Raw genomic sequence first — 24,262 nt, 5'->3', positions numbered from 1 at the left:
CAGACGTATTAAATGTATTGCTCAATGTTGTCAATATCCTTGCTAATGTCAAAGTGACCTGTTTTTTTTTCTAACCATTGTCTCTGAGACCTGGTTCCCTTTCTGCACCTAACCTGAATGCCTTGTGTTATATTTGGCTGGGGCAATATTTGCTCATATTTGGCCTGGAGACGGTACTCTCTCTGGCCACTGTGTTCTCGGAAATAGCCACTTCCTACAACACCGATTCTGGAATTACCCGAAAGAAGTGAATGCTCTTCTGGACATTACAATGGTCATAGAGCCACCTAGCTTTCCTTTATATAAAATACTTTACACAACGTTAAACGTGTTGACCAAATTTACTGCTTGTTTAGTGCCTAGAGAATCCTTGGCATTGTGATCGATAACTTTACATTTGTAAAATACAATGAATAAATCATATATTCACAAGTCTTTTGTATAAATAAAATATGTTCACAAGTCTTTCTTAACCAAACCCAGTTAACAATTTAGGTAATGGATTTTAAGTTGAGTCTGCAGGGGACAGCAGGTCGCATTTTATATGGATTTCGGTGATCTTCAATCGGGAGATAAATTTGACGTGATTTCCTAAGACAAATAATGTCTGCAGTAATACTTAGTAATATTACCAAGCTTATATTTACTCACTCCGTCCGTCTGTCTGTCTGTCTGTCTGGTCAAAATCTTTTACACGTTATTTCTCCAACTTCTGGGATTAAGTTGAAACTTTCCATTGTTAGTCATTGTCAATGACAACGCAAGAATCAATAACAAAGTGTTTGATTACAAGAGTGATTAAAAGTAATGTACGCCATTTCCCACAATATAAGTGAGGTTTTTTACAAAGTATTTATATATGTATATGTTTCTTCATAAAACTATCCAAGTGTAATTACAGAACCAACATTGAATCACGTGGTGGAGATGAAATAGCATAACTGCCACAAGTTAACCGGGTCAGATTTGACTGAAAGTCACGTGTTCTACAAAATAGCGTTTCAGGCGATGTCAATATTAATTACGAGTCTCAAAATGTCAGAAATACGAAACGAAACAGTTGATATAGCCAGATATAGCCTTGTTCAAATGGTTTAGTGGTAACTGAGATTTTGATTGATGTAGAAATGTTTCCATATCAGTATGAAATTATTACAATGCGCTAGTCTGCAAATCTTGGACAATAAAGTCATTGAATCATTGGGACATCAAGAGGACAGGGACTTGGCAGGAAGGAGCAAGGAACTTTCAAACAAAACCTACAAGTGATTATGAAGATAGAAAAAATAAGATAAAAATAGAGAGAATCAAAAGCCTTACACACACACACACACGAACACACACACACAAAATAATTCTTTACCAGCAATTAGTGGACCTTGCAGAGTAGTCATGGTCATCATCGACACACACACACACACACACACACTAGTATTTTTGGCAAAGATAAATGTGTAACATAAATATTTTAGAATTGTTAAATAACTTGTTTACATTGTGTGCAAAACATTTTATCGTCTCCAAGATTTTCAGTTTAAATAACAAACCAAATAAAAAAAAACATGCAACTTGGCAATAAAACAATAATTGGCATTTCCGGTACCGGAACAGTATCGTATCCATCAATTACCCATAAACATTTGATTTGAGTTGTTTCGTTATCGCTGCAGATTTTCCCACAAAGCTGTTTCCATCGGGCACTGCAATCTCACTGACCTAGATAACATACAACTGTCTATCGTCTGCTTTATCTTTCAGGCCCGCGTTGCCGAAAAGGAACCGGAAGCTTTCTTATCGATCCCTTTAAAAAGAAAAAAACACGTTAAAATAACTTAGTTGATGCGTTCCGTGTTGAGAGTGCATTTCAGCAAATTGTTCTAGATACTTTATCTCGTGATTTCATCCCATTCTCGTCTGCTTAAAGGTTTTAAATTACTCCCGCGGGTCTATACTTACTTATTGCTTTTAAATTTTAAACTGGGGTCTACTGTTGGTTTCCCATATTTATTTTTGAAAGTGTTTTACCGTGATGTTTTCAAAATCTCACTAAAGGTGTAAGATTTATTTAGATACTGAAAGAATTATCGCATATATTGCTCGGGCATGCTACCCTGCCTCATAGTGGCGCCCGGGTGTAAAAGATCGTAGGAGGAAAAGATTAGGCTAAAGGGTAGCAAAACAAGACTCCCGTGGGGGTGCCTAAGGGGGTGCGAGAGCATCCTCATTGCACTGTGCGGAGTTGTAAAAAAAGCTACCACAAACTTGTCACAATCCAGGCGCCGTTCCTCAAGGGGCCGTAAGATATATGGTGTGTCCTGCACGGTTAGTCCGATATAGAAAAGGAAAATGGTGGGGGTCCCGGTGTGCGCGTTCTCTGCCCGCTAGTCTGATCACCCGCCAGACAGATCAGTGTACACTGTTCTCATTCAGGCCGGTGAGAGGGAGCTCTTGTTCACTTTTGTTGGCTTAGAGTTCCAAGAGGCGACGGCTCAACTCTACCTGACAGTTTCAAGAAGAAGAATCGTATATATTGGGTAAAGGTTAGAGTTACGAGGCTGAATCCAGAGTGCTAACAATTCCTTTATTGTAAAATGTTTACTTAACCTCAAATAAGCTTCGTTCCAATCCCTTTTTGTTTTTGTACAAAGCTTCTATCAACTCTGTCTGTCTGGTACACATTTCGAACACGTTATTTCTTCAACACTCATTCTCGGATGAAGTTGAAACTTGACACAATTATTTGTTGTACCTAACAAAACATGACTCGATACAAATAACAAATTAGTCAATTAATTACTGCTAATATTAATTATTTTGTTTGATAGTAAAAAGGAAAATAAATCCGTCGGTATTAAGATATATGGCTAGCTATGTTGGGTTTTCTCCCCTTAGATAATATACTTGTCCAAGTTTTTTCTCCCACACATATTTTTCAGATCAATTCGAAAGTATACACAATTAGTTATTGTACCTAACAAAACACGACTCAATTACAATATTAGTCAATGCATTATTGGTAATTGATTATGTGTTTGATACCAAAAAGGAAAATAGAGGAGAGCGAGAGAAAGAGAGAGAGAGAGAAATACATCTTGAATAATTCTTTATTAAAGAAAGTATCGCTCTCTTAGTTTGGACTTTTCCAAGACCTGCTTACAAGTCAGCAGTAGAACAAACTGCAATCGATTCAAATCTCGGTAAAGATTTTGACTAACGGGATGTTCAGGATGTCCCTGAGTCCAGCCAACTCTAACAAACAGTTGGGGAAAGTAAAGGTCGTTATACTGACCACCTGACACCCTCGTTAACCCTTGGCTATTAAAAACAGATGACCTTTACATCATCTGCCCTATAGAACGCAAGGTCTGAAAGGGGAACTTTGATTTACTTGTCTTGAGTAAGGATCGAGAATTTCAGAAATGTGTTAACTTTATTGGCCTATTCTTAAAACTGAAAATCTCAAGTTTTCTTTTTGGTGGGAGGAAATTCCCACAACCTTTAATGACCATTTTGTTTTTCACTAGCATATTGGAATAAAAACTATTCTGGTTGGCCAGTCTATATATTTCTATTTCCTTCTTCGAAAGACCGTTCTTATATCATAGACTATATATAAATGGACTGCCAACACTATGGTAACTAAGAATAAGTTCCATTCACCGAGGCGTCCTTGGTTGCATGGTAAATTGACTTCCGGTAGAATTTTTTTACTATATAAAGAAACCATTCCCGAAGATTTTTATCACCACTTTTACAGCAAATCATAAATGGAAACTGAATTGTCATATACGATGTTACAGAGGTAAGTGTGCACAAATCAATTTGTGACTTAGATCTATGACTATAAAGCTTTGTAACTGATTTTCTTAGCCAATAAAGACTAATTAGCCAAGCCTGTATTTCGTGTATTCTTGTTTACGACATTAATTGTCTGCCAATTGGTGCTGCCAGTTTGGATTATTTGTTTTTCTTTTTTTTTTTTCATCACATTTGATAATTATTATCATTATTTTTACATTGTATATTTTAAATGTGATAAGCGATTTACTGAAAGAGTCAATACATTTCTGAGAGTGTCATTTATTAATTTTGTATATAATGGGTGATATAGGCCTAAGTTAAGTCTGTGAATGAGTCAGTCTAAATAAAATAACAATATAGTGAGTCAATAAGCCTACAATCTTACACCATCTTACACCTTTACCAACTTTTGTTCAGATATACAAATATTTTTTTTATTATTCAATTTGATTTTAATTTCAAGATAATGTGCATTTTTATCTATAATGGAAAATCAACCATAAAAAAAAATAATTAATGATGTATGTATGACTAACTGAAAAATCTGCATAAAAATTTCGTTTTTAGTTGTTTTTTTTTTAACTAACTAGAATCCCAAATAAAATCTAATTCTTCTAAAAGCTATAAAAAGATCTGATATTGTTTCGAATATTTCTTCGCCCAATAAAATTTTAGAATCATTAGGCTCTACTTCAATAGAAAGTGATTGTACACATAAACATGTAGACTTTCACCCAGATGTAGTGACCTATGGCTATAAATTTTATTTACAAATACGACCGTACACACAACACACTACTATATATATATATATAGGCTTACACATAATATAGGACTTTTTTAAAACTTATAAACGAAAAGTCATTTTAGCCTATTATAGTAAGAGCATATAGATCTAAATGCACCGGGTTATCCTTCTGAACAAGTCTTACTATTTGGTTTATATATGTATATATATAGGCTATGCTCTCACAAGAACCTCAATTCAATCAATGTCGTAAACAAGAAAATACACGAAATACAGGCTTGGCTAATTAGTCTATATTGGCTAAGAAAATCAGTTCTAAGGCTTTACAGTTATAGATCTAAGTCAGAAATTGATTTGTGCACACTCACCTCTGTAACATCTTCTTTAACAATTCAGTTTCCATTCATGATTTGCTGTAAAAGTGGTGGTAAAAATATTCGGGAATGGTTTCTTTATATAGTAAAAAAAATCTACCGGAAGTCAATTTACCATGCAACCAAGGACGCCTCCGTGAACGGGACTTGTTTATTGAAAAATATAGGCTTAGTGCTTAGTGTTGGCAGTCTATGTAATATATAGTCTATGTCTTATATATTTTATTCTGTTACTCTATTTATACTTTCTTCATTGACTTAAAACAGACATGATAAAAGTATGGCGGCCTGGTTTGCTTCATAAGACAAGAGCATGGGGATGCAGGGACGGATATATTACTGGATTAGAGACTTCCTACAAGAGCGTACAATAAGAACAAGGATGTACGGAGAAGTCTCAGGGGACCATCGAGCACGGCCTCCCCCAGGGCTCCGTCCTGTCATGCGTCCTTTTCACGGCCTTCATAAATGAACAAACGGCTCAGCTACAATGCCAAAAGCTGCTATATGCTGATGACATAGTCCTTTGGAAATCTGGAAGTAGCGCAACCTCTATACAAAAAGTGTTGCAAGAAGATCTCCATACGCTCCGCTCATAGACACAAAAAAGGAGGCTAGAAATAAACAAATACTGATGGGTCGGCATAGATGGAAGAGCAGGCTATGGAGCCTACATCGACTTTCTTGGCTCTAACTCAGTCAAAATCTTTGGATCATGTGATAGTGTTTGCAGTTTCGATGCGGAGATCATGGCAGTCTGTGAAGCCTTAAAAGTCATTGACTCTCAACTCGGCGAGGGACATTTGAGGGCAACGCAGATTGTTGTGGTCACTGACTCAAAATCTGTACTAAAGGCTTTGCAAAGCCCTGGACCATGCCCCCCCCCCAATATCGACAGTCATCATGGCTTCACACAACACAAGGCAACGCTATGGCACCCCTGTAATAATGCAGTGGGTACCAAGTCACATAGGTGTGACTGGCAACACTATTGCAGACTCCTTGGCCCACCAGGGAGGGCAAATTCCATCCACTGAACAGGCTGTAAGTTTTCATCATGCTCTAACTATAATTCAAAAAACAGAAATGGAAAAGTGGTTTGAGTGCTGGGACAAGTCCCCAAAAGTACATGGAGTCTGGGAGTGCATGAGGCGCCCTGACAACACTTCCCCGTGGTGGAGGCTGTCCAGGCCTGAGCAAGCTATTATAGCACTGTCCTGTTGGCTCATATTTCTCACGGCTATGGCCAAATTTCGATTCTCCGCTGATGGGAAGAAGAGGAAACCGTGCCTCATATTCTGTTTGACTGCCCCAGACTTGCTGATCTCCTTCTCCACAGGTCTGGGAAACCCAAAATTCTCGACCTGTATGTCGATATTTATGCACTACGCAAGACAGCAGGGTTTCTGTCCAGGGCTTTTGCAAGAGAGGATTTGAGCTTCTCAAGCCCTCACTCAACTGGAGTTTGATGATGATGATAATGATTTATACTATCTGGGTTTCATTTTGGCATGTTATGTCACATGTGTGTGTGTTACAATAAGTTATTCCTTTGATCCGCACTACTTGCAACAAGAAAAAAAACCAGATAAACTTGGACATCCATGAGCCAACACTGATAGGGAAATTGCTTATCACACATTTCAGACGCTTTCAAATATAATCACACATACACTTACAGACTAAGTATCTTGTCAAGGTGAAGGCTGCCACTCCAGGAAATAGATCTGAATACTACATGTGTGTATATTGTACACACAGACACACACACACAAGTCGAATAATTCTAAAAATACTTCAAGAACGATAATGCTAACGTGTTTTCTTACGTAACATATAACTAATATTATTATAATAGTTCGACTTTTAACTTGTCTTGGTGGCTGAGTGCTACAAAATTGTTTGCATTACAGCCAAGAACTCTCGAATATAAATCACAGAGGAGTTAGAGACTTGATTTCCTGACATATCTAACTATAATGGGCAGTATTGGGCACCTATCTTTTTTTTACGTATTGATGGAACTCTAAAACCAGCAAACTATTTATGTTGAAAGTATAGACACACTCTATAACTGGTATGAACTCATTCTGTCTGTCTGGTAAAAAGTATGTACACGTTATACAGAACTACTTGATCTGCAAACCAAAGTGTAGCGCATTTCAGTTCTAAATTCATTTTTCAGTATTTATGATAACACAAAGAAGTATCAAGACATTCCAAAAATATACTTGTTTTTTAGTGGGCCACTCCTTTCTTTTTAGTGGACCAGTCCTTCTTTTTAGTGGACCACTCCTTCTTTTCAGTGGACCACTCCTTCTTTTCAGTGGACCACTCCTTCTTTTCAGTGGGCCACTCCTTTCTTTTTAGTGGACCAGTCCTTTCTTTTCAGTGGACCAGTCCTTCTTTTCAGTGGACCAATTCTTCTTTTCAGTGGGCCAGTCCTTCGGAGTTAATGGATTGTTTAAAAATGATTTTTAAAAAGTTGGTCTGATGTAACATGTTTGATGTAGAGCTCATTACATTAATGGTAGAAACTGTAGCATTAGCTTCAGACAGCTAATTAACATTGCGTTTCTCTTTCTCTCTCTCTTACACACACGCACACATCTAAGTGCATCTGACCTGCCTTGGCAAGGACTGGGTGAGATACAGTGTCCAGTTAATGATGATGGATATTGCAGCAGACAATGTTGCAAGCCCCCCCCCCCAATCCCCCCCCCCACTTGGCTAGCCGTGTAAGCTTTACATCTTTGATCTCTGGAATCTATGTCCTGGATTAGGGCATCTCAAGGGGAGCTATCACGGACAAAGATCCACAACTCTGGCCTGTTCCTTTGCACTTGTTCTCAAATTTTCCCTGTTTGATCTCCCAGGTCATTTGTGTTCTCCCCTTCGGTAAAGTTCGATAACTTTTCCTTATGTAGATACGTAATTACCTACCTTGTTCAAAGATTTTCTTTACTCTTCCATCAAGGTTTCTGAGTTAATAATTACAATTTCATTAATTAATAATATAAATGTGATAGTTCTATATAGAATCATTCTTCATTATTATTTCGTTTTGTTTGAGGATTTCAATCGTTGTAGTTTAATTTCTCAGCTGTGGATAAGACAGAAAGAGGGAGGGAGACGGCAGTACTTGAAATGGACAATTTGTCCTTAAGAATAAGATGGTGGAATTTCATTGAATATTAAACAATTTTATTTTAGCGACGTTATCCTCATTTCAAAAATAAACTTGTTCATATTTGAATTTAATTCGATATTTGATGTAATTAAAAACTAGTACGTGATTCTGAACATTATCTAATCATTTCCAAACAAAGATGACAGAAATTCAGTAAAGGTCTGATCCTTCAGTGGACTCCAACAACTCCCAATGTTATATTTTAGAATCACTGGCAGTTGATTCGTTTAGCCTCTTGCGTTTGCCATCAGTTTCCCCTCAAGCTTATTTTTTTAAATTTCCTTTCTTGATTTTCAAATGTCAAGAAGTTTTGTAGGTTGTTTTTTTTTAGGAAAATTCATGTCTCTATATCACGGAGACGTCAATCCTGATTTGAAGACTTAATTTATCAGGAACTCATTTAATGCAAACATCTTTCGCTTTCTTTATCTCTCTCTCTTTCTTTCTCTCTCTCTCTCTCTCTCTCTTTCTTTCTCTCTCTCTCTCTCTCTCTTTCTTTTTCTCTTTCTCTCTCTCTCTCTCTCTTTCTTTCTCTCTCTCTCTCTCTCTCTGTCTCTCTTTCTTGCTCTCTCTGTTTCCCATTCTGTGTCCAACATCGTACAAAACTGGCACTTTTCTTATCATTTAAATCTTTCTTGCTAAAAATGATGTGTATGTGTTTGTGAGACAGTCAGTGGTCAATTACATTGTAAAGAGACAGACAGGAATCATACACAAAGTAAAGACACAATTAAGAATTATCCACAATGTAAAGAGACAGGAGTAACCCACAATGTAAAGAGACAGTCAGGAGTAATCCACAATGTGAACAGACAGTTTGGAGTTATTTACAAGGTTGAGAGACAGCCTCAGTCAGGAGTCACCCACAGTGTTAGAAAACAATCTGCTCAAATACTTAAATCCCATTGTTTTTTCGACATTTATTCTACCTGACCTCTTTAGATTATGCACTGCATAGATGACCACTATGGAGTTATAATGACCCCTGAAACGCTATCAATAAATGTCTCACAACGAAAGTTGTTGGCTTTGGTTTTAACGTGATGGAATTAATTTCAACTTTACACAATACTTTGAGTAATACAACAAAAGAAACCTAACACCAGAAACAGTTGCAGCAACGCTAAACGTAACCTCATGGGACAAGATACTTCCAGAAATCTTTTCATATCAAGATCCGACATTTATGCCCATTCTAAGAGATTTATGTCTCAGATATGGCGGTGGTCCTCCTGGGGAGCCAGATAGGTCTGCTCAGAATGTATATATATATATATATATATATAGGAACGCCAGGCATTCAACGCTCATAGAAAGTAGGAGCCGACCATATTGTCAATGGTAGCGAGAACATAATTTGGAATAAAAAAAAAAGGTGAGGGCTCTTTTGAACAAAGTCTGAAACTACAAGCGGATCATGGGAATATAGTGCTGTCCATGTAGCGCTGTGTGTGTAGTGCTGTCCATGTAGCGCTGTCCATGTAGTGCTGTCCATGTAGAGCTGCCCATGTAGTGCTGTCCATGTAGTGCTGTGCGTGTAGAGCTGTCCATGTAGTGCTGTCCATGTAGCGTTGTGTATGTAGTGCTGTCCATGTAGTGCTGTCCATGTAGTGCTGTCCATGTAGTGCTGTGCGTGTAGAGCTGTGCGTGTAGAGCTGTCCATGTAGTGCTGTCCATGTAGCGCTGTGTGTGTAGTGCTGTCCATGTAATGCTGTCCATGTAGCGCTGTCCATGTAGTGCTTTCCATGTAGTGCTGTCCATGTAGTGCTGTCCATGTAGTGCTGTGCGTGTAGCGCTGTGCGTGTAGCGCTGTGCGTGTTGCGCTGTCCGTGTTGCGCTGTCCATGTAGCGCTGTGCGTCTAGTGCTGTGTGATGATTTAATAAAATTTGTGTTGTATTTGATGACTTTCTTATATTTGTGTGACGATTGTGCTGTGTGTGGGGGTAATGTAGCGTGTGTGTGGAGATGTTTCTGCGTCTGTGGAGTTAGCTCTGCGTGTGTGTGTGGAGATTTTGTTGTAAATGTGGAGGTAGTGATATGTGTTTGTGTGGAGGTAGTGATATGTGTTTGTGGATTGTTATGGAGTTTGTGTGTGTGTTTCGGTGGTGACAGTGGGAAGAAGTTGGCGATTGGATGGCGGCTATGCAGTGTGAATGATGCAAGATAAGCGGCATTGTCGTCAGCTGTCTTGGGTAGACCAGACGACTCCAGATTATCGGAATGACAAGACGTGTTTTTGTAGTAAGTTACATTTTGTTCAGAATACTATTTTATATTATGACTAAAGTCTACTATATTTGTTGTATTTCATCTCAAGTTAAAATGTGTCCGTTTTGTAATAATAGAAGTTAGGGTTCATATTGCTCACAAAGAAGTTATTACACTTTTCACAAGTTTAAATATAGTACGCATACAACGCTAAGGTATGTCTAGCAGCTGCTTGATGCTACAAGTCAACGACCTTAGAAAACATGGGGTTAGTGTTGTGTGTGTGAAGGTAGTGTTGTGTGTGTGGATTATGTTGTGTGTCTGTGTGGAGGTAGTGGTGTGTGTGTGCATGTGTGTTTTGCGGAATGATAATTTATTTTCAGATCACCATTCTGAGGTGTTCTGGGTTTTTTTTCTTCTAGCTCTATAGATCAACATCTCTAGGTCTAATTATATATTGAATGCAATTACCGTACATGTTTAAATTGCTTATACAACATTCTCTGGACTGATTAAGAAGTTATTAATTTGAATACAGAATACAGGAAGCTCAATCTTGAACTCTGACACATAGACTTAGATATATAGAGTTCAAAATAATATTCAAATATGAACACGACAAGAGTGGATCCAAAGCATAGACTTATAGATACTATATCCTGACTGGACATGAAGATTTTTTAACACTACAAAAAATGTGAAAATTTTTTTTTAAGTTGAAACAAGGCGTGGTTTTGTAAAGTAAATGTAACAAGTAAGTTTGTTGTTTTTTTCAACCCTAACCTATGTAACATATAATTTAATGTTTAGATCTAGATCTAGTAATTGAATAAGAGTACTCTCGTCTCCTAATTATTATTTTGCCTTTTTAGATACATAATCATAAAGATCTAGGTAATCAATCTATTTAAATGTACATAAGATGATTAAAATCAACAGACATGAATTATTTCTATCTAGGATTTTTGAAACATTATCTCAATGTTAACTAACAGGAAATGACTTTGTTTCATATATTTCCGTGAATATATAATTCTGTGATTAATAGCCCAGACTAAATGAAATCCGAGAAATGATTTTGCATTATTTCTAAACTTTGAAAACTAAAGATCATTACTTTGCTAAGACAGAAAAGATTGATTGGGGCGACTTCCCTTAGAGCTTGAAAAAGAGCTACGTACATAAAAATCACACAAGTAGTCTCTCTTGTGACACTGACATATGACAATGTTGAATAATAAACAATTTAAATAAAACTAAATAGTTTTTTTTTTCACTTATTAAATTCATAAATAGTTCACTATGGAAGGCGACTTTATGTGAATTGGAAGCTTGCTGGTCGCCATCCATAGCCCACAAGCTGATATCCACAAATATCCACACAGACACACACACACCCAAGGACTCTCTCTCTCTCTCTCTCACACACACACACACATCTTGGTATTACGTAAATAAGGACAGCTTACACTTGAGCCAAAGATCATCACTTTGATCTGATTGAAGACCAGATCTACACACGACATGAGAAGTCTCACTTTCTCTCAAATCCAATGTACGTCTAGCCTCCCCCCCACCCCCTCCACTCTAATCACGCAAACCTTTAGCTTCCCCCTCCCCCCCCCCCACCGACACTTTCACTCACACCCAGTTAAGAGCTCATCTTTCTCCGACAGTTTGTCTCAATAAGAGCTCGCTCTCTCTTACCCCCCCCCCTCTCCTCCCCATTCCTCTCAGCATCTCTTCACTGCTCTGTTGTCCTACCGTCATTGTTGACCTCTAGGCTAGTGACGGGAGATAACTCAATAAAGGCCAGTAACCAATGAAAAGCTTCGGTAATTATGTAAACCCCACAACAGAGTAACCTCATTGAGGATGTTATTTTGTAAACCACGTGATACACCTGTCAGTCTGTCTGTCTCCTCCTCTAGATCGAGCTACATCTCTTCTTTAATCCAAGTCTTTCTCTTTTATTTTATTCCTTTCCAATTTAGTTTTTTTTAGATGTTTTAATCATGAAATCCAGAGATTTACTCCTTAAAACCAAGATGGTAATCTGATCAGCACCTCAAGGAGACTCGCCTCAGGGCTCGCTGTTTTTCTTTCACGCTTTATCTCCGGATTTTACCGCAGCTATAAATAATGATGGTCGCGAGATACCGTTTAAAAAACAACAACTCTCAATTAGGATCCAAGGCTCCCAATTTGTTTCCAATCAAGGAGATCACGTCTTACTATCATAAGCGTAACACATTACACATTCAAGACACACATACACGCAAAGGATATATCAAAAGTATCAGATAACATTTAGGTGTAATTGAGGCTGAATGTGGGCTTGGTGATATGTCAGGTAAAAGATAAATTAAAGACAGTCTGCAGCAGCTTGTGACAGCAGGGGCTTATCGTGACAGCAGGAGCTTATCATGACTATCTTTTGAGGGTTTTTTTGTTACCTGAATTCTGAGACTTATTTGAAGAATGAAACAAGTTTCTCAAAGTTTACAATTTGTTTAGTTTCTAGTTTACTGAACTCCAGAACTAGACTACTTTACTGAACTCCAGAACGAGACTATTTTACTGAACTCCAGAACTAGACTACTTTACTGAGCTCCAGAACTAGACTATTTTACTGAGCACCAGAACTAGCTACTTTACTGAGCTCCAGAACTAGACTACTTTACTGAACTCCAGAACTAGACTACTTTACTGAGCTCCAGAACTAACTACTTTACTGAGCTACAGAACTAGACTACTTTACTGAGCTCAAGAACTAGACTACTTTACTGAGCCCCAGAACTAGACTACTTTACTGAGCTCCAAAACTAGACTACTTTACTGAGCTCCAGAACTAGACTATTTTATTGAGCTCCAGAACTAGACTACTTTACTGAGCTCTAGAACTAGACTCTTTTACTGAGCACCAGAACTAGACTGTTTTACTGAACTACAGAACTAGACTACTTACTTAGCTCCAGAACTAGACTATTTTACTGAGCTTCATAATTATACTATTTTACTGAGCTCCAGAACTAGACTACTTTACTGAGCTCCAGAACTAGACTACTTTACTGAACTCCAGAACTAGACTATTTTTCTGAACTTCAGACCTAGACTATTTTACTGAACTCCAGAACTAGACTATTTTACTGAGCGCCAGAACTAGACTACTTTACTGAACTCCAGAACTAGACTATTTTTCTGAACTTCAGACCTAGACTATTTTACTGAACTCCAGAACTAGACTATTTTACTGAGCACCAGAACTAGCTACTTTACTGAGCTCCAGAACTAGACTACTTTACTGAACTCCAGAACTAGACTACTTTACTGAGCTCCAGAACTAACTACTTTACTGAGCTCCAGAACTAGACTACTTTACTGAGCTCAAGAACTAGACTACTTTACTGAGCCCCAGAACTAGACTACTTTACTGAGCTCCAGAACTAGACTACTTTACTGAGCTCCAGAACTAGACTACTTTACTGAGCTCAAGAACTAGACTACTTTACTGAGCCCCAGAACTAGACTACTTTACTGAGCTCCAGAACTAGACTACTTTACTGAGCTCCAGAACTAGACTATTTTATTGAGCTCCAGAACTAGACTACTTTACTGAGCTCTAGAACTAGACTCTTACTGAGCACCAGAACTAGACTACTTTACTGAGCTCCAGAACTAGACTACTTTACGGAACTCCAGAACTAGACTATTTTTCTGAACTTCAGACCTAGACTATTTTACTGAACTCCAGAACTAGACTATTTTACTGAGCTCCAGAACTAGACTATTTTACTGAGCTTCAGAATTAGACTATTTTACTGAGCTCCAGAACTAGATTACTTTACCGAGCTCCAGAACTAGACTACTTTACTGAACTCCAGAACTAGACTATTTTACTGAACTTCAGACCTAGACTATTTTACTGAACTCCAGAACTAGACTATTTTACTGAGCTCCAGAACTAGACTATTTCACTGAGCTCCAGAACTAGACTATTTTACTGAACTCCAGAACTAGACTATTTCACTGAGCTCCAGAATTAGACTAAAACAAGTTGGATCAAAGAAATACATTGAATCTCGCTAGAATGGATCCATCAAGTCCTTTTGAAAACAACTTTCAATAATACAAATTCTAGATCTGGTTGTTTCATCTAGAGACACTGGTTAAGATAGTTTTGAGTGGTGAATACATCTTGTTAATTTCAGAAGTTCAATCTTATGATCCAGTTTGTATGCCAGGGATTCTAGTTATTTTATTTTTTAAGTGCAATGAGAGAAATACACTGTATTTAACAATAGAATTCAAAGGCAAATCTAAATTCACAGAAGTGTAGACTTAACATGAAGCGCCAAACTTATAAACTTAATGAACCGATTACATTCTCAAACTAAGCTCATCTCTTCCATTTAACTCAGAATTTAAATTTTATAGAAATTTCTGTTACTTTCTCCTATATTTACTCTTCTGTGTAGAAACTCAAAGCTACCAAAACAAAACACTTTTTTTAGGCTTGACGCTTACACACCGTGACAGACACTAACACTCTAACGTAATGCCGATCGACTTCAAAAGAACACAAAAACAAGGTTCCAATTTAGAAAATAAATAATTTATTTGCGCAAACTTGATCAGTAAACTAAACAAGCCCAAAAAACTATTTCAATATCATGACATAAATTAAATCGCAAAATGTTTTATATCTAGAAAAAGTCCGTTAGTCATAGCGCATACAAATCAAATAATACGTGCTGAGTTATTCCATGTGTATGTTAGGAAATAACGCGTTGAAATTCTAAATGTTTGAACTCCTGCAAGTGAGAGAATTTTTTTTCCTCTATTTCTTTGCAAGTTTCTAGTTTCAGTCAGCATGACTGCAAGTTTTTGTTTTGTTTTTGTTGTTTTTTTAACCAGATGAATCACAAAACATTTGTATTCAATTAAAATAAATTGCTACTCTAGATCAAAGACAAAGGTCATTGAGCAGGCCTCACACTTACAAAAAAGTTAATAAATGTGAGATGAATGTATCAAGATAAACAAGAAATAATTGAATGGTAAGGATCAAGTCAAGCTGACTAAATCTAGATCTGGATCTGGTAGTGCAATGAATGGTTTTAAGGAAGAGTTGGAGATCAAACAGTGTAGGCCTATAGATCCGAAACTTTTTCAACAAAATATGTGATTCATTTTAGACAGCTTATGTGGTAGATTTCAAACTTCTTATAAAGAGATGAGATTACTTATTACTATTTGAATACGTGTATGCTGTGCAGCTGTAGAGACATCGTGTGGACTGACAGACGTTGAAAATAGACATTTTGTTTAAAGGCGACATTTCTTGGGCTCTTTCGTGTAAACAAAAAGGTTAAAGTTGTTTCTTTTTTGATACATTATAATGAATCTCCACCCTGGGACGAAAGCTCTGTTCATGCTATAAGAGACCATATCTATACTATAAAGCAGAAAGTAAGACGTATGTCCCTCATAGAAATCCAAATCGTTTGACCAATCTTGATAAAACTTTGCATAAATGTTCCTTGGTTACTAACTGGAACCATGACGTATGTATAGTAGCCCTAAAACAAAAATAGGACCCTCAAAAAAAGAAGTTGCCCAACTCTATGAAAGTATTACTATTTCGTGGATCTAGGCCATGTTTACCATGTTTATATGAGACAAGATCGAAAGGATCTAGATCTTGATCTAATTTTTAAAACTACACTTTGCACATATAGGTTTTTACTTTGGCACATGAAAATACAAAATATAGTCATTGATTTCATTATTTAATAAAATTAACCTTCAAATTTGTTTCAAAAGCATTTTTATATAAATGTGTTCTTTGTATCTGCGTATTTAGACATCCTGGCGTACTTTATAATCCCATTTATTTAACAAATCGGGTAAACCCGTTTTAATTGTACTTTATATTTCATTCATCTCGTGATACTTTCCTTTTAATAGACATGGATGTATCGGCTTAACGGGTAAACCCATTTTCACAAAGCTACTTTAAATTTCGTGGCGAAAGAGAAAAACTCTAAAGGAACATTATCTTAGTTTGACATATATATAAATCCAATCCACTAGATTAGTAATACACAAAATAAGGCCGCAGGCCGCTGGTAATGTCCGGCTAGTTGAAAATATAACCAAAAAATCTGACTACATTCCAACAGAGCTCAAGGAAATATTGAACTCTTTTCTACAAACTCATTATCATTGCAATCTGTGGATCAAAGTTTACACGGATGGCTCATCTCATAAAGCCACCACAAATGAAGGAGTTGGGATATTCATCGAATGGCCAGATGGAGAGAAAAATCCATTGCAACTGGAGAGCTCTCTGACAGCCACAAAGCAGAAAGGGAAGCACTAAAACTAGCTGCTACCATGCTAGCAAATCATTCAAGTTCCCCACACAGTCAGATTGTCTTTCTAACCGATGCAAAAGCAACCCTCCAAAGCTTGCAAATGACTCCTCTTATATTAAAAACCTCACAACAGCACTTACAAAGCTCAACAACAATAGCAAAAAAACTGTTATTCAATGGATACCAGCACATATAGAACTAGCAGGAAATGAGAAGGCTGACACACTTGACAAGAGTGGGATAACAAACCCTTAACATAGCACTCTATCCAGAAGAAATGAAGAAACTTATAGTAAATAAAATAAATGAGAAATGGACAAGCTCTTATCCGAATCACAAGAACGATGATGCTTATTATAAGCTATCCCGACAAGATCAACGTCTAATCTTTCGACTCAAGACCGGACACAACAGAATGAGACAATATATGTTCCAGAAGCTCAAAATTGGAACCAGTGAAATTAACCCGAGTGGAGTGTCACCAGAGAATGCTGATCATGTCCTTCAAAACTGTTCTCTTAACCATGAAGCCCGTACAAGACACTGGCCCCAAGCACCAAATAGAAAGAAAACTATATTGAGAGCTCCCTGATTTTGAAACCACTGCGCAGTTCATCTCATGTATTGGTCTAGTCATCTAAATGCTCCAAAATAAAAATAAGAACGAGGAAGAAGAAAGAACAGTTTATTTATTTTTTTACATTATCATAGAAACTTTTAAAATACTTTCAAGTAAATGAGTCTATGGTGCATGTGTTGTAAAGTTACTTTCTGTAACCTCATTAGCGAGGGTGTTATGTGGTCAATACAATGGTCAACCTTGTAAAAAAAATTATATACGAAAAACTCGCGAATTCATTCTGTGAAAAATAAATGTTTATAACCTAATCGTTGATAAGACATAAGACGGTTTTCTAAGTGAACGTCATATATTGGGTATGCATTATAACTCAGAATTTCATTCCAAGAGCTTTCGTGGTCATTTGTATAGATGTTGGAAAGGTTTCAACATTATTGATTTATAAGTATGAAAGTAGCGCTATATAAAAGCCTAAATAATAATAATAATAGTAAGTCCTTGTTTAGGAAAAGTTTGTATGAATAAAACCATCACACAATGGCGTAGCATCCATGGTGCGAATGGTTTAATTGCGCCCGGGCCCGCAGCCAATAGGGGCCCAAACTGGATCTTGTAGTGATTTCTGTTAAGGGGACGTAACTCTGAAATTGTCCGTAAAGCGTTTTGTTAAATTCTAATGTCTTCAGTTTCGTTTTATTATGATAATTATTATTATTATTTGTTGACAATGTGAAAGATCTCTATTAAATAAAATTATGCATTTTTAAATTGTCTTTTCTTTCCTAAATATTACGAGATCTACCTACTATATGAATTACATGAATTACATGAATTAATAGTATGAGAAGACTGTGAATTTAAAGTCTGCATATATACTATCTCGGTCTAAAATGTTACTGGCAATGTAATCTCTTCTGTACTGAATTTAAAAAATAACAACATAGGGAATATTGACAGATCCTTCCGAAAGAATTCCAAAAACTTCGTTCGTCTATAGCAGAGGACAACCCAGTGATCGTCAAGTATGGAAGTTTACGAACAATTTTAACGTGAACTATTGTATAAACTAGCGCCGGTCCTAGCAATTGCGGGACCCTATGCGAAACTGATTGCGCGGGGCCTAGTCTGGGTGGGAATAAGGATAATAAGTGAAAATTAAGATTTTTTTATAAGAAAAAAAATCGACTTTTACTAAGTTAAAAATTGCGATCTGTACTTTACGAACCTTGTAACCAATGGCATATTTATATGCTAGTGACTATAAAAGTAAATAAAGTATTGGAATTTCCGATTAAGGTATAAATTCGCCCGATTATTACATGAAAGCTGACAATGCCTTTTTTCCTTTTATCACGCGTAGTATTGGCGTTTTCCGCAATTAATGACACCCACAAATGACAATTTTGTGTATTTTTCTGGAGATTTTAAAGAGTTTTCAGGAGATTTTAATAAAGTCAGGAGATTTCTAGGAGTTTTTCGTATATATTTTGCAATTTAATATTTACACCCGAATAAGCGCGGGGCCTATGAAAGCGCGGGGCCCACTGCGACTGCATAGGTTGCAGTGGCCTAAGACCGGCCCTGGTGTAAACCGTAAACTTATGTTAGTGTCTTATGTGTTGTTGGCAATGTAATCTCTTCAGTACTGAATAAAAAAAAAAGAAATAACCCAGTACAAAGTACATTTTGTTGTACTTAAAAACTTACAATAGGATTTTATGGATGTGAACTAGCAGAGGCACCAACAATAACATTCACATACATCGGAACCTTTGGGTTTCCATAGAAACTAAAGACAGTTCCTTACGAAAGAATCCCAATATCAAGGAGTTCCTGAGAGTACGTACAAGGTGTCTACAACAGAGAACAAGAGATCACTTAATGATCGTCAAGTTTGAACCATTTCTGAAAGATGTTAACATTAATTGTGAAAACCTGGAACTTACGGTTTTGTCTTATTTGTTTTTGGCAATGTAATCTTCTTCTGAAAAAAAAAGAAGTTAAACATTAATAAATGTAATACACACCTCACACGTAATTAGATAATGATTCTTCCAATTAGTCATAGAAAGTTTTTAAATGTGTTCATGACAACTGAGCTCTAGGTCACATGCAAGTTTCTGCTGAGGTTCTTAGACGTATGACAAAGATTGCATATTTAGGATATCAGAAGATTCAGCATGCGACTCGGAATCCTAGCAAGTTCCTGCTGTTGACTTTTCAAATGACCCGAAGTTTGAAAACCTCGTTCTGGTTTACCCCCTTAAGAGCATGCGCACTTGGTGTGTTGTCTGTTTCATTTCTTGGTTATTCTCTCTCCAATTAGATACAGTATTGCTCAATGTGGATGCAGTCACATTTGACTTACCGCAGGGGCCACGGGGACCACTTCTACCTCACTATAGTTCAGTCTATGTTGACTGTAGAGCGTATTGGTATGTTACATTAGAATGCGTGTCAAAGACCCCGTATTTTAGAGGAGGCCTCACATTTGTATTTTGGACTGATTGTGACATAGGAATCGCCATATCATGCCTTTAAGGAGACGAGCCTTGGCAGGCCGCTCCTGTTCCTTATCCCCAAACGCAGCCTCTGGGAAAAGTCTAACGGAGTTTAATATTCTCAGTTTAAAATGTTACGGAGCTCGGATTGTAAACTCAGGAACCCATAATATCAATAAAACACGCTTTGGTGTGGAAATAGCTAGAATAGGTACAGGTACCAAGTTTTAATATTTTCTCATCAGCTCAACCTCGTAGAAAAGTAGGTGGAAGAAAGAGGCTGTTGGTTCCAAGGGAGGACCACTCTTGTTTAGATTACCGGATGATGTTCGGCGTAAAGGTTACTTGCCCTTTGATTGTATCTGCTACTAAACGGTTGGGACTACTGGAGCGTTCATCGAAAATAAGTTCTTTATTTACACAATGTTCCTTGCTTACTGCCATTTTCGCTACAGTCTAAATTTTGACGTACGTCTATAGGTCATGGCTGGAACTAATTGAAACATAGGGAGTTACGTGTCTGTCTATAGTGTCTAGTAATAGAAGTCAACAGAGAAATAGCGGAACTAAAATGACTACTGGGAAACAACTATTGTAAGAGGCTTTAGTCACAGTGTATAAACAAAAATGTTTCACACGATCTGCAACACTCATGTTCTCATTTGTTTGTGTACATTACAATAGTTAATTATTTTATTCTTTTTTATATGATATTTCTTTCCTCTCTAACGTTAGAGCCTCACCAACACAACTGTCTCCACTGCCACTCAGAGTGAGATAATCAAAGTAAAAATGTCAGAGTAGTACGAGCGCTGGGTTGATTGTGACCCGGTTCTTAGGGCTCACTTCCATCCATGCCAGTGCAATGGACTGTCCTTAGGCACCCCAACAGGAATTTCTGTTTGTCTTCCCTAATGACGTAATCGTCTCCTCTAACGCCCGTTTCCACCCAGGCGCCACATTGAGGCAGAGAAGAGTTGCGTGTTAAAACAAAAACAACTAACGTTCCTCTTTCAGACATTGCGATATATAGGGCAGATGATGTTAAGGTCATCTGTTTCTTTGTCCAGCAATTCATGAGCAGGGTGCCTGTTTTGGATGTGAAAAAAATGTGTAGGTTGTAATTGGGCCCATGTAGTCACGTGATATACACTATCGTATGTGTATAAATACGTTCTCTAGATGTTCTACTTCCCTGAATGTGGACAACGTGAGGTGTGTACGTGTGTGTACGTGTGCGTGTGTGTACGGCTTGTTACATTTTGATGAACAGTTGAGTTATGTGTACCGTCAAGTTAATTACATTTCTTCTATACTAAATAAGTAATTTTTGTTATCTAGTCTCTTTCTTTTACTGTTCTTTTAAATGTATTCTATTTTTACCTCTGTATTAATGTAGATATGAATAGATTATGACATCTCTATCAAAGAGTATCCGATTTGTTGTTGTTTTTTTGTTTTTTCACATCTTATTGGTAAATTTTTTAGCGGGAAATTTCAGACATATTCGATATTATAATTCATATACTCTATCTTTAATTTTTATACTTAAAAAAAAAAAATTCTTGTTCAGTAACATAAATTGTATAACCCCTGCAGACGGTGCAGTGAATTAGGTCAAACTCTTACAATTCGGAATGAAATCTCAGCTCATTGACCTACTAAACAGAGACACAATATATACATAGATTTGTATGTTCATTCTTGTTTGTAATCTACCTGTGTGTCCAGTAGATAGGTGTACACTCCAGGTGTCTGCTAACGACTTTGGGTTTCTCTCTCGCCAGGTATATGTTTAGAAGCTATCGGCGAGGCTAAAGTGGAATGGATGACCTCGAGTGACGTCCAGAACTCGGACGAAGAGATTTTCAACCATACCTCAGTCTTACCCATCAAAGGTCAGTCATGAGTCATGCATTGAAACTTTAGCCCTTACAAAAAGTCACTTAAACTAAGAAACTGATTGATTTGAGAAATCATTACTTGGAATCAGTATAGTTCAAATCTTCATTGGTTTACCTGTAAATTGAGACACATTCAACTACGGTTTTATAATTGATATACTTTATCTTGAAGTGTCCTACTTTTTAAAATATTTTTTCTTTTTCTGTTTTTTCCCTATCTTTCTATTTTGTTCTTCATTTTTTTTTTCTTTTTTCTTTTCCATCTTATTGTTCTTCTCCTGTTTTCTTCTATGTATTCATCTTTGTATTTCTTTCATCTTTGTTTTTTTTTTATGTATTTTCTTTCTGTTTTCTAATGGTTTCTTCCTTGCTTTTATCTACTACTGTTTTTTTTTAATGTGATTTCTTCTTTGTTTCTGTTTTTTTGTGTATGTTTTCTAACCTCATTTACTGCAACATTGACATCAGTGGTCATCAGTTTACTAGGGATCAGATCACTTGGGGTATATTATTATAGCTTTTATATATATAGTGCTACTTTCATGCTTATAGCATGCTCAGAGCGCTGTTCAATCTCATTTGTGGACCGGTGGGGGGAGGGGGTATCTATTGTTGGTTTTCCGTGCTGCCCGAGTCGGGTGTCGAACCTCGAGCCCCCTTCTAGGTAGCCAAGACAAGCTAAGGTGAAGCGCACTTAGCCTCTCGACCACGCTTCCCACCTCACAAGGGATCAGTTCTTGAGGGATTAGTTCACCTGGGGTAAGCTCATGAGGGATCAGTTCACCTGGGGTAAGCTCATGAGGGATCAGTTCACCTGGGATAAGCTCATGAGGGATTAGTTCACCTGGGATAAGCTCACGAGGGATCAGTTCACCTGGGATAAGTTCATGAGGGATCAGTTCACCTGGGATAAGCTCATGAGGGATTAGTTCACCTGGGATAAGCTCATGAGGGATCAGTTCACCTGGGATAAGCTCATGAGGGATTAGTTCACCTGGGATAAGCTCATGAGGGATCAGTTCACCTGGGATAAGCTCATGAGGGATCAGTTCACCTGGGATAAGCTCATGAGGGATCAGTTCACCTTGGGTAAGCTCATGAGGGATCAGTTCACCTGGGATAAGCTCATGAGGGATTAGTTCACCTGGGATAAGCTCATGAGGGATCAGTTCACCTGGGATAAGCTCATGAGGGATCAGTTCACCTGGGATAAGCTCATGAGGGATTAGTTCACCTGGGGTAAGCTCATGAGGGATTAGTTCACCTGGGATAAGCTCATGAGGAATCAGTTCACCTGGGATAAGCTCATGAGGGATTAGTTCACCTGGGGTAAGCTCATGAGGGATTAGTTCACCTGGGATAAGCTCATGAGGGATCAGTTCACCTGGGATAAGCTCATGAGGGATCAGTTCACCTGGGATAAGCTCATGAGGGATCAGTTCACCTGGGATAAGCTCATGAGGGATCAGTTCACCTGGGGTAAGCTCATGAGGGATCAGTTCACCTGGGGTAAGCTCACGAGGGATCAGTTCACCTGGGGTAAGCTCATAAGGGATCAGTTCACCTGGGGTAAGCTCATGAGGGATCAGTTCACCTGGGGTAAGCTCATGGGGGATCAGTTCACGAAGGGTTAGTTCACGAGAGATGAGTTCAGGAGGATTAATATCACGAGGATTAATTTCACGAAGGATAAGTTCACCTGGGATAAGCTCACGAGGGATAAGCTCTCGAGTTATTCGTTCACCTGGGATAAGCTCACGAGGGATAAGCTCTCGAGGTATTCGTTCACTTGAGATAAGCTCACGAGGGATAAGCTCTCGAGATATTCGTTCACCTGAGATAAGCTCACGAGGGATAAGCTCTCGAGGTATTCGTTCATCTGGGGTAAGCTCACGAGGGATTAGTTCACCGTAGTCCGATAAAATTATCGAATTTCCTGACATATTATTCATACTTATTGTAAGTGATTTAGAAAGATTATTGTATGTAACTTGCTGCTATGATCTGAACTCTAAACCTACTATCCAAACCACTTTGCTTCCCCACAGGTGAGAAACAGATCAACGACGAAGGCGTCCTCCATTCTGGCTCCCACTACTTCCCATTTGAATTCGTCTTACCCCAGAAGCTTCCTTCCTCCTTTAAGGGCAAACATGGCCGCCTGCGGTACTATGTGCGCATGTCCGTCTACTCCCAAGGCGTGTTTCCGCAGTCCGGACCACATACGGAAAGAACCAGCAAGTTCGCCGTCATCGGATCTCTGGACTTAAATAATGAGCCAGACGCCTCGGTAAGTTGATACACCGTCACAGTTACGTCCTGTTTGTTGTAATGGGTTCTGTTCTAATTCTAGAGAAAATGTATTATTACTTATTGCATGCAGTGGCCAATCTAAAAGACAGCTGAGTCTCACGTGGATGCTGGCAGTGTTGCACTAATTTTTCTGTGATGATCAAAACTTGCAATTCAAGACACAATATAAATCAATTGAAAAGTCAAATATATTTACTTGTGACACTATAGGTCCTACACTGAACCCCAAATTTTCTCTTTCGCCCCATCATGCACTTTGCGA

General features: G+C 37.8%; 1 protein-coding gene across 5 annotated transcripts in view; it reads left to right on the top strand.

Annotated features, from left to right (window-relative positions):
- The window catches only part of LOC106073086 (arrestin domain-containing protein 3-like), a 209,833-nt gene that overhangs the window by 136,165 nt on the left and 49,406 nt on the right, over positions 1–24,262 (top strand). For all 5 annotated transcript variants that reach the window (XM_056032067.1, XM_056032066.1, XM_056032065.1 and 2 more), the window contains exons 3-4: positions 21,571–21,681; positions 23,736–23,977. In XM_056032067.1, coding sequence (XP_055888042.1) covers positions 21,571–21,681; positions 23,736–23,977 — 353 coding nt within the window. The remainder of the gene's footprint in view (positions 1–21,570; positions 21,682–23,735; positions 23,978–24,262) is intronic.

This window comes from Biomphalaria glabrata, chromosome 6 (genome assembly GCF_947242115.1).
Source record: "Biomphalaria glabrata chromosome 6, xgBioGlab47.1, whole genome shotgun sequence".
Classification (NCBI taxonomy): Eukaryota; Metazoa; Mollusca; class Gastropoda; family Planorbidae; genus Biomphalaria; species Biomphalaria glabrata.
This window is presented reverse-complemented; position numbering and strand designations above follow the sequence as displayed.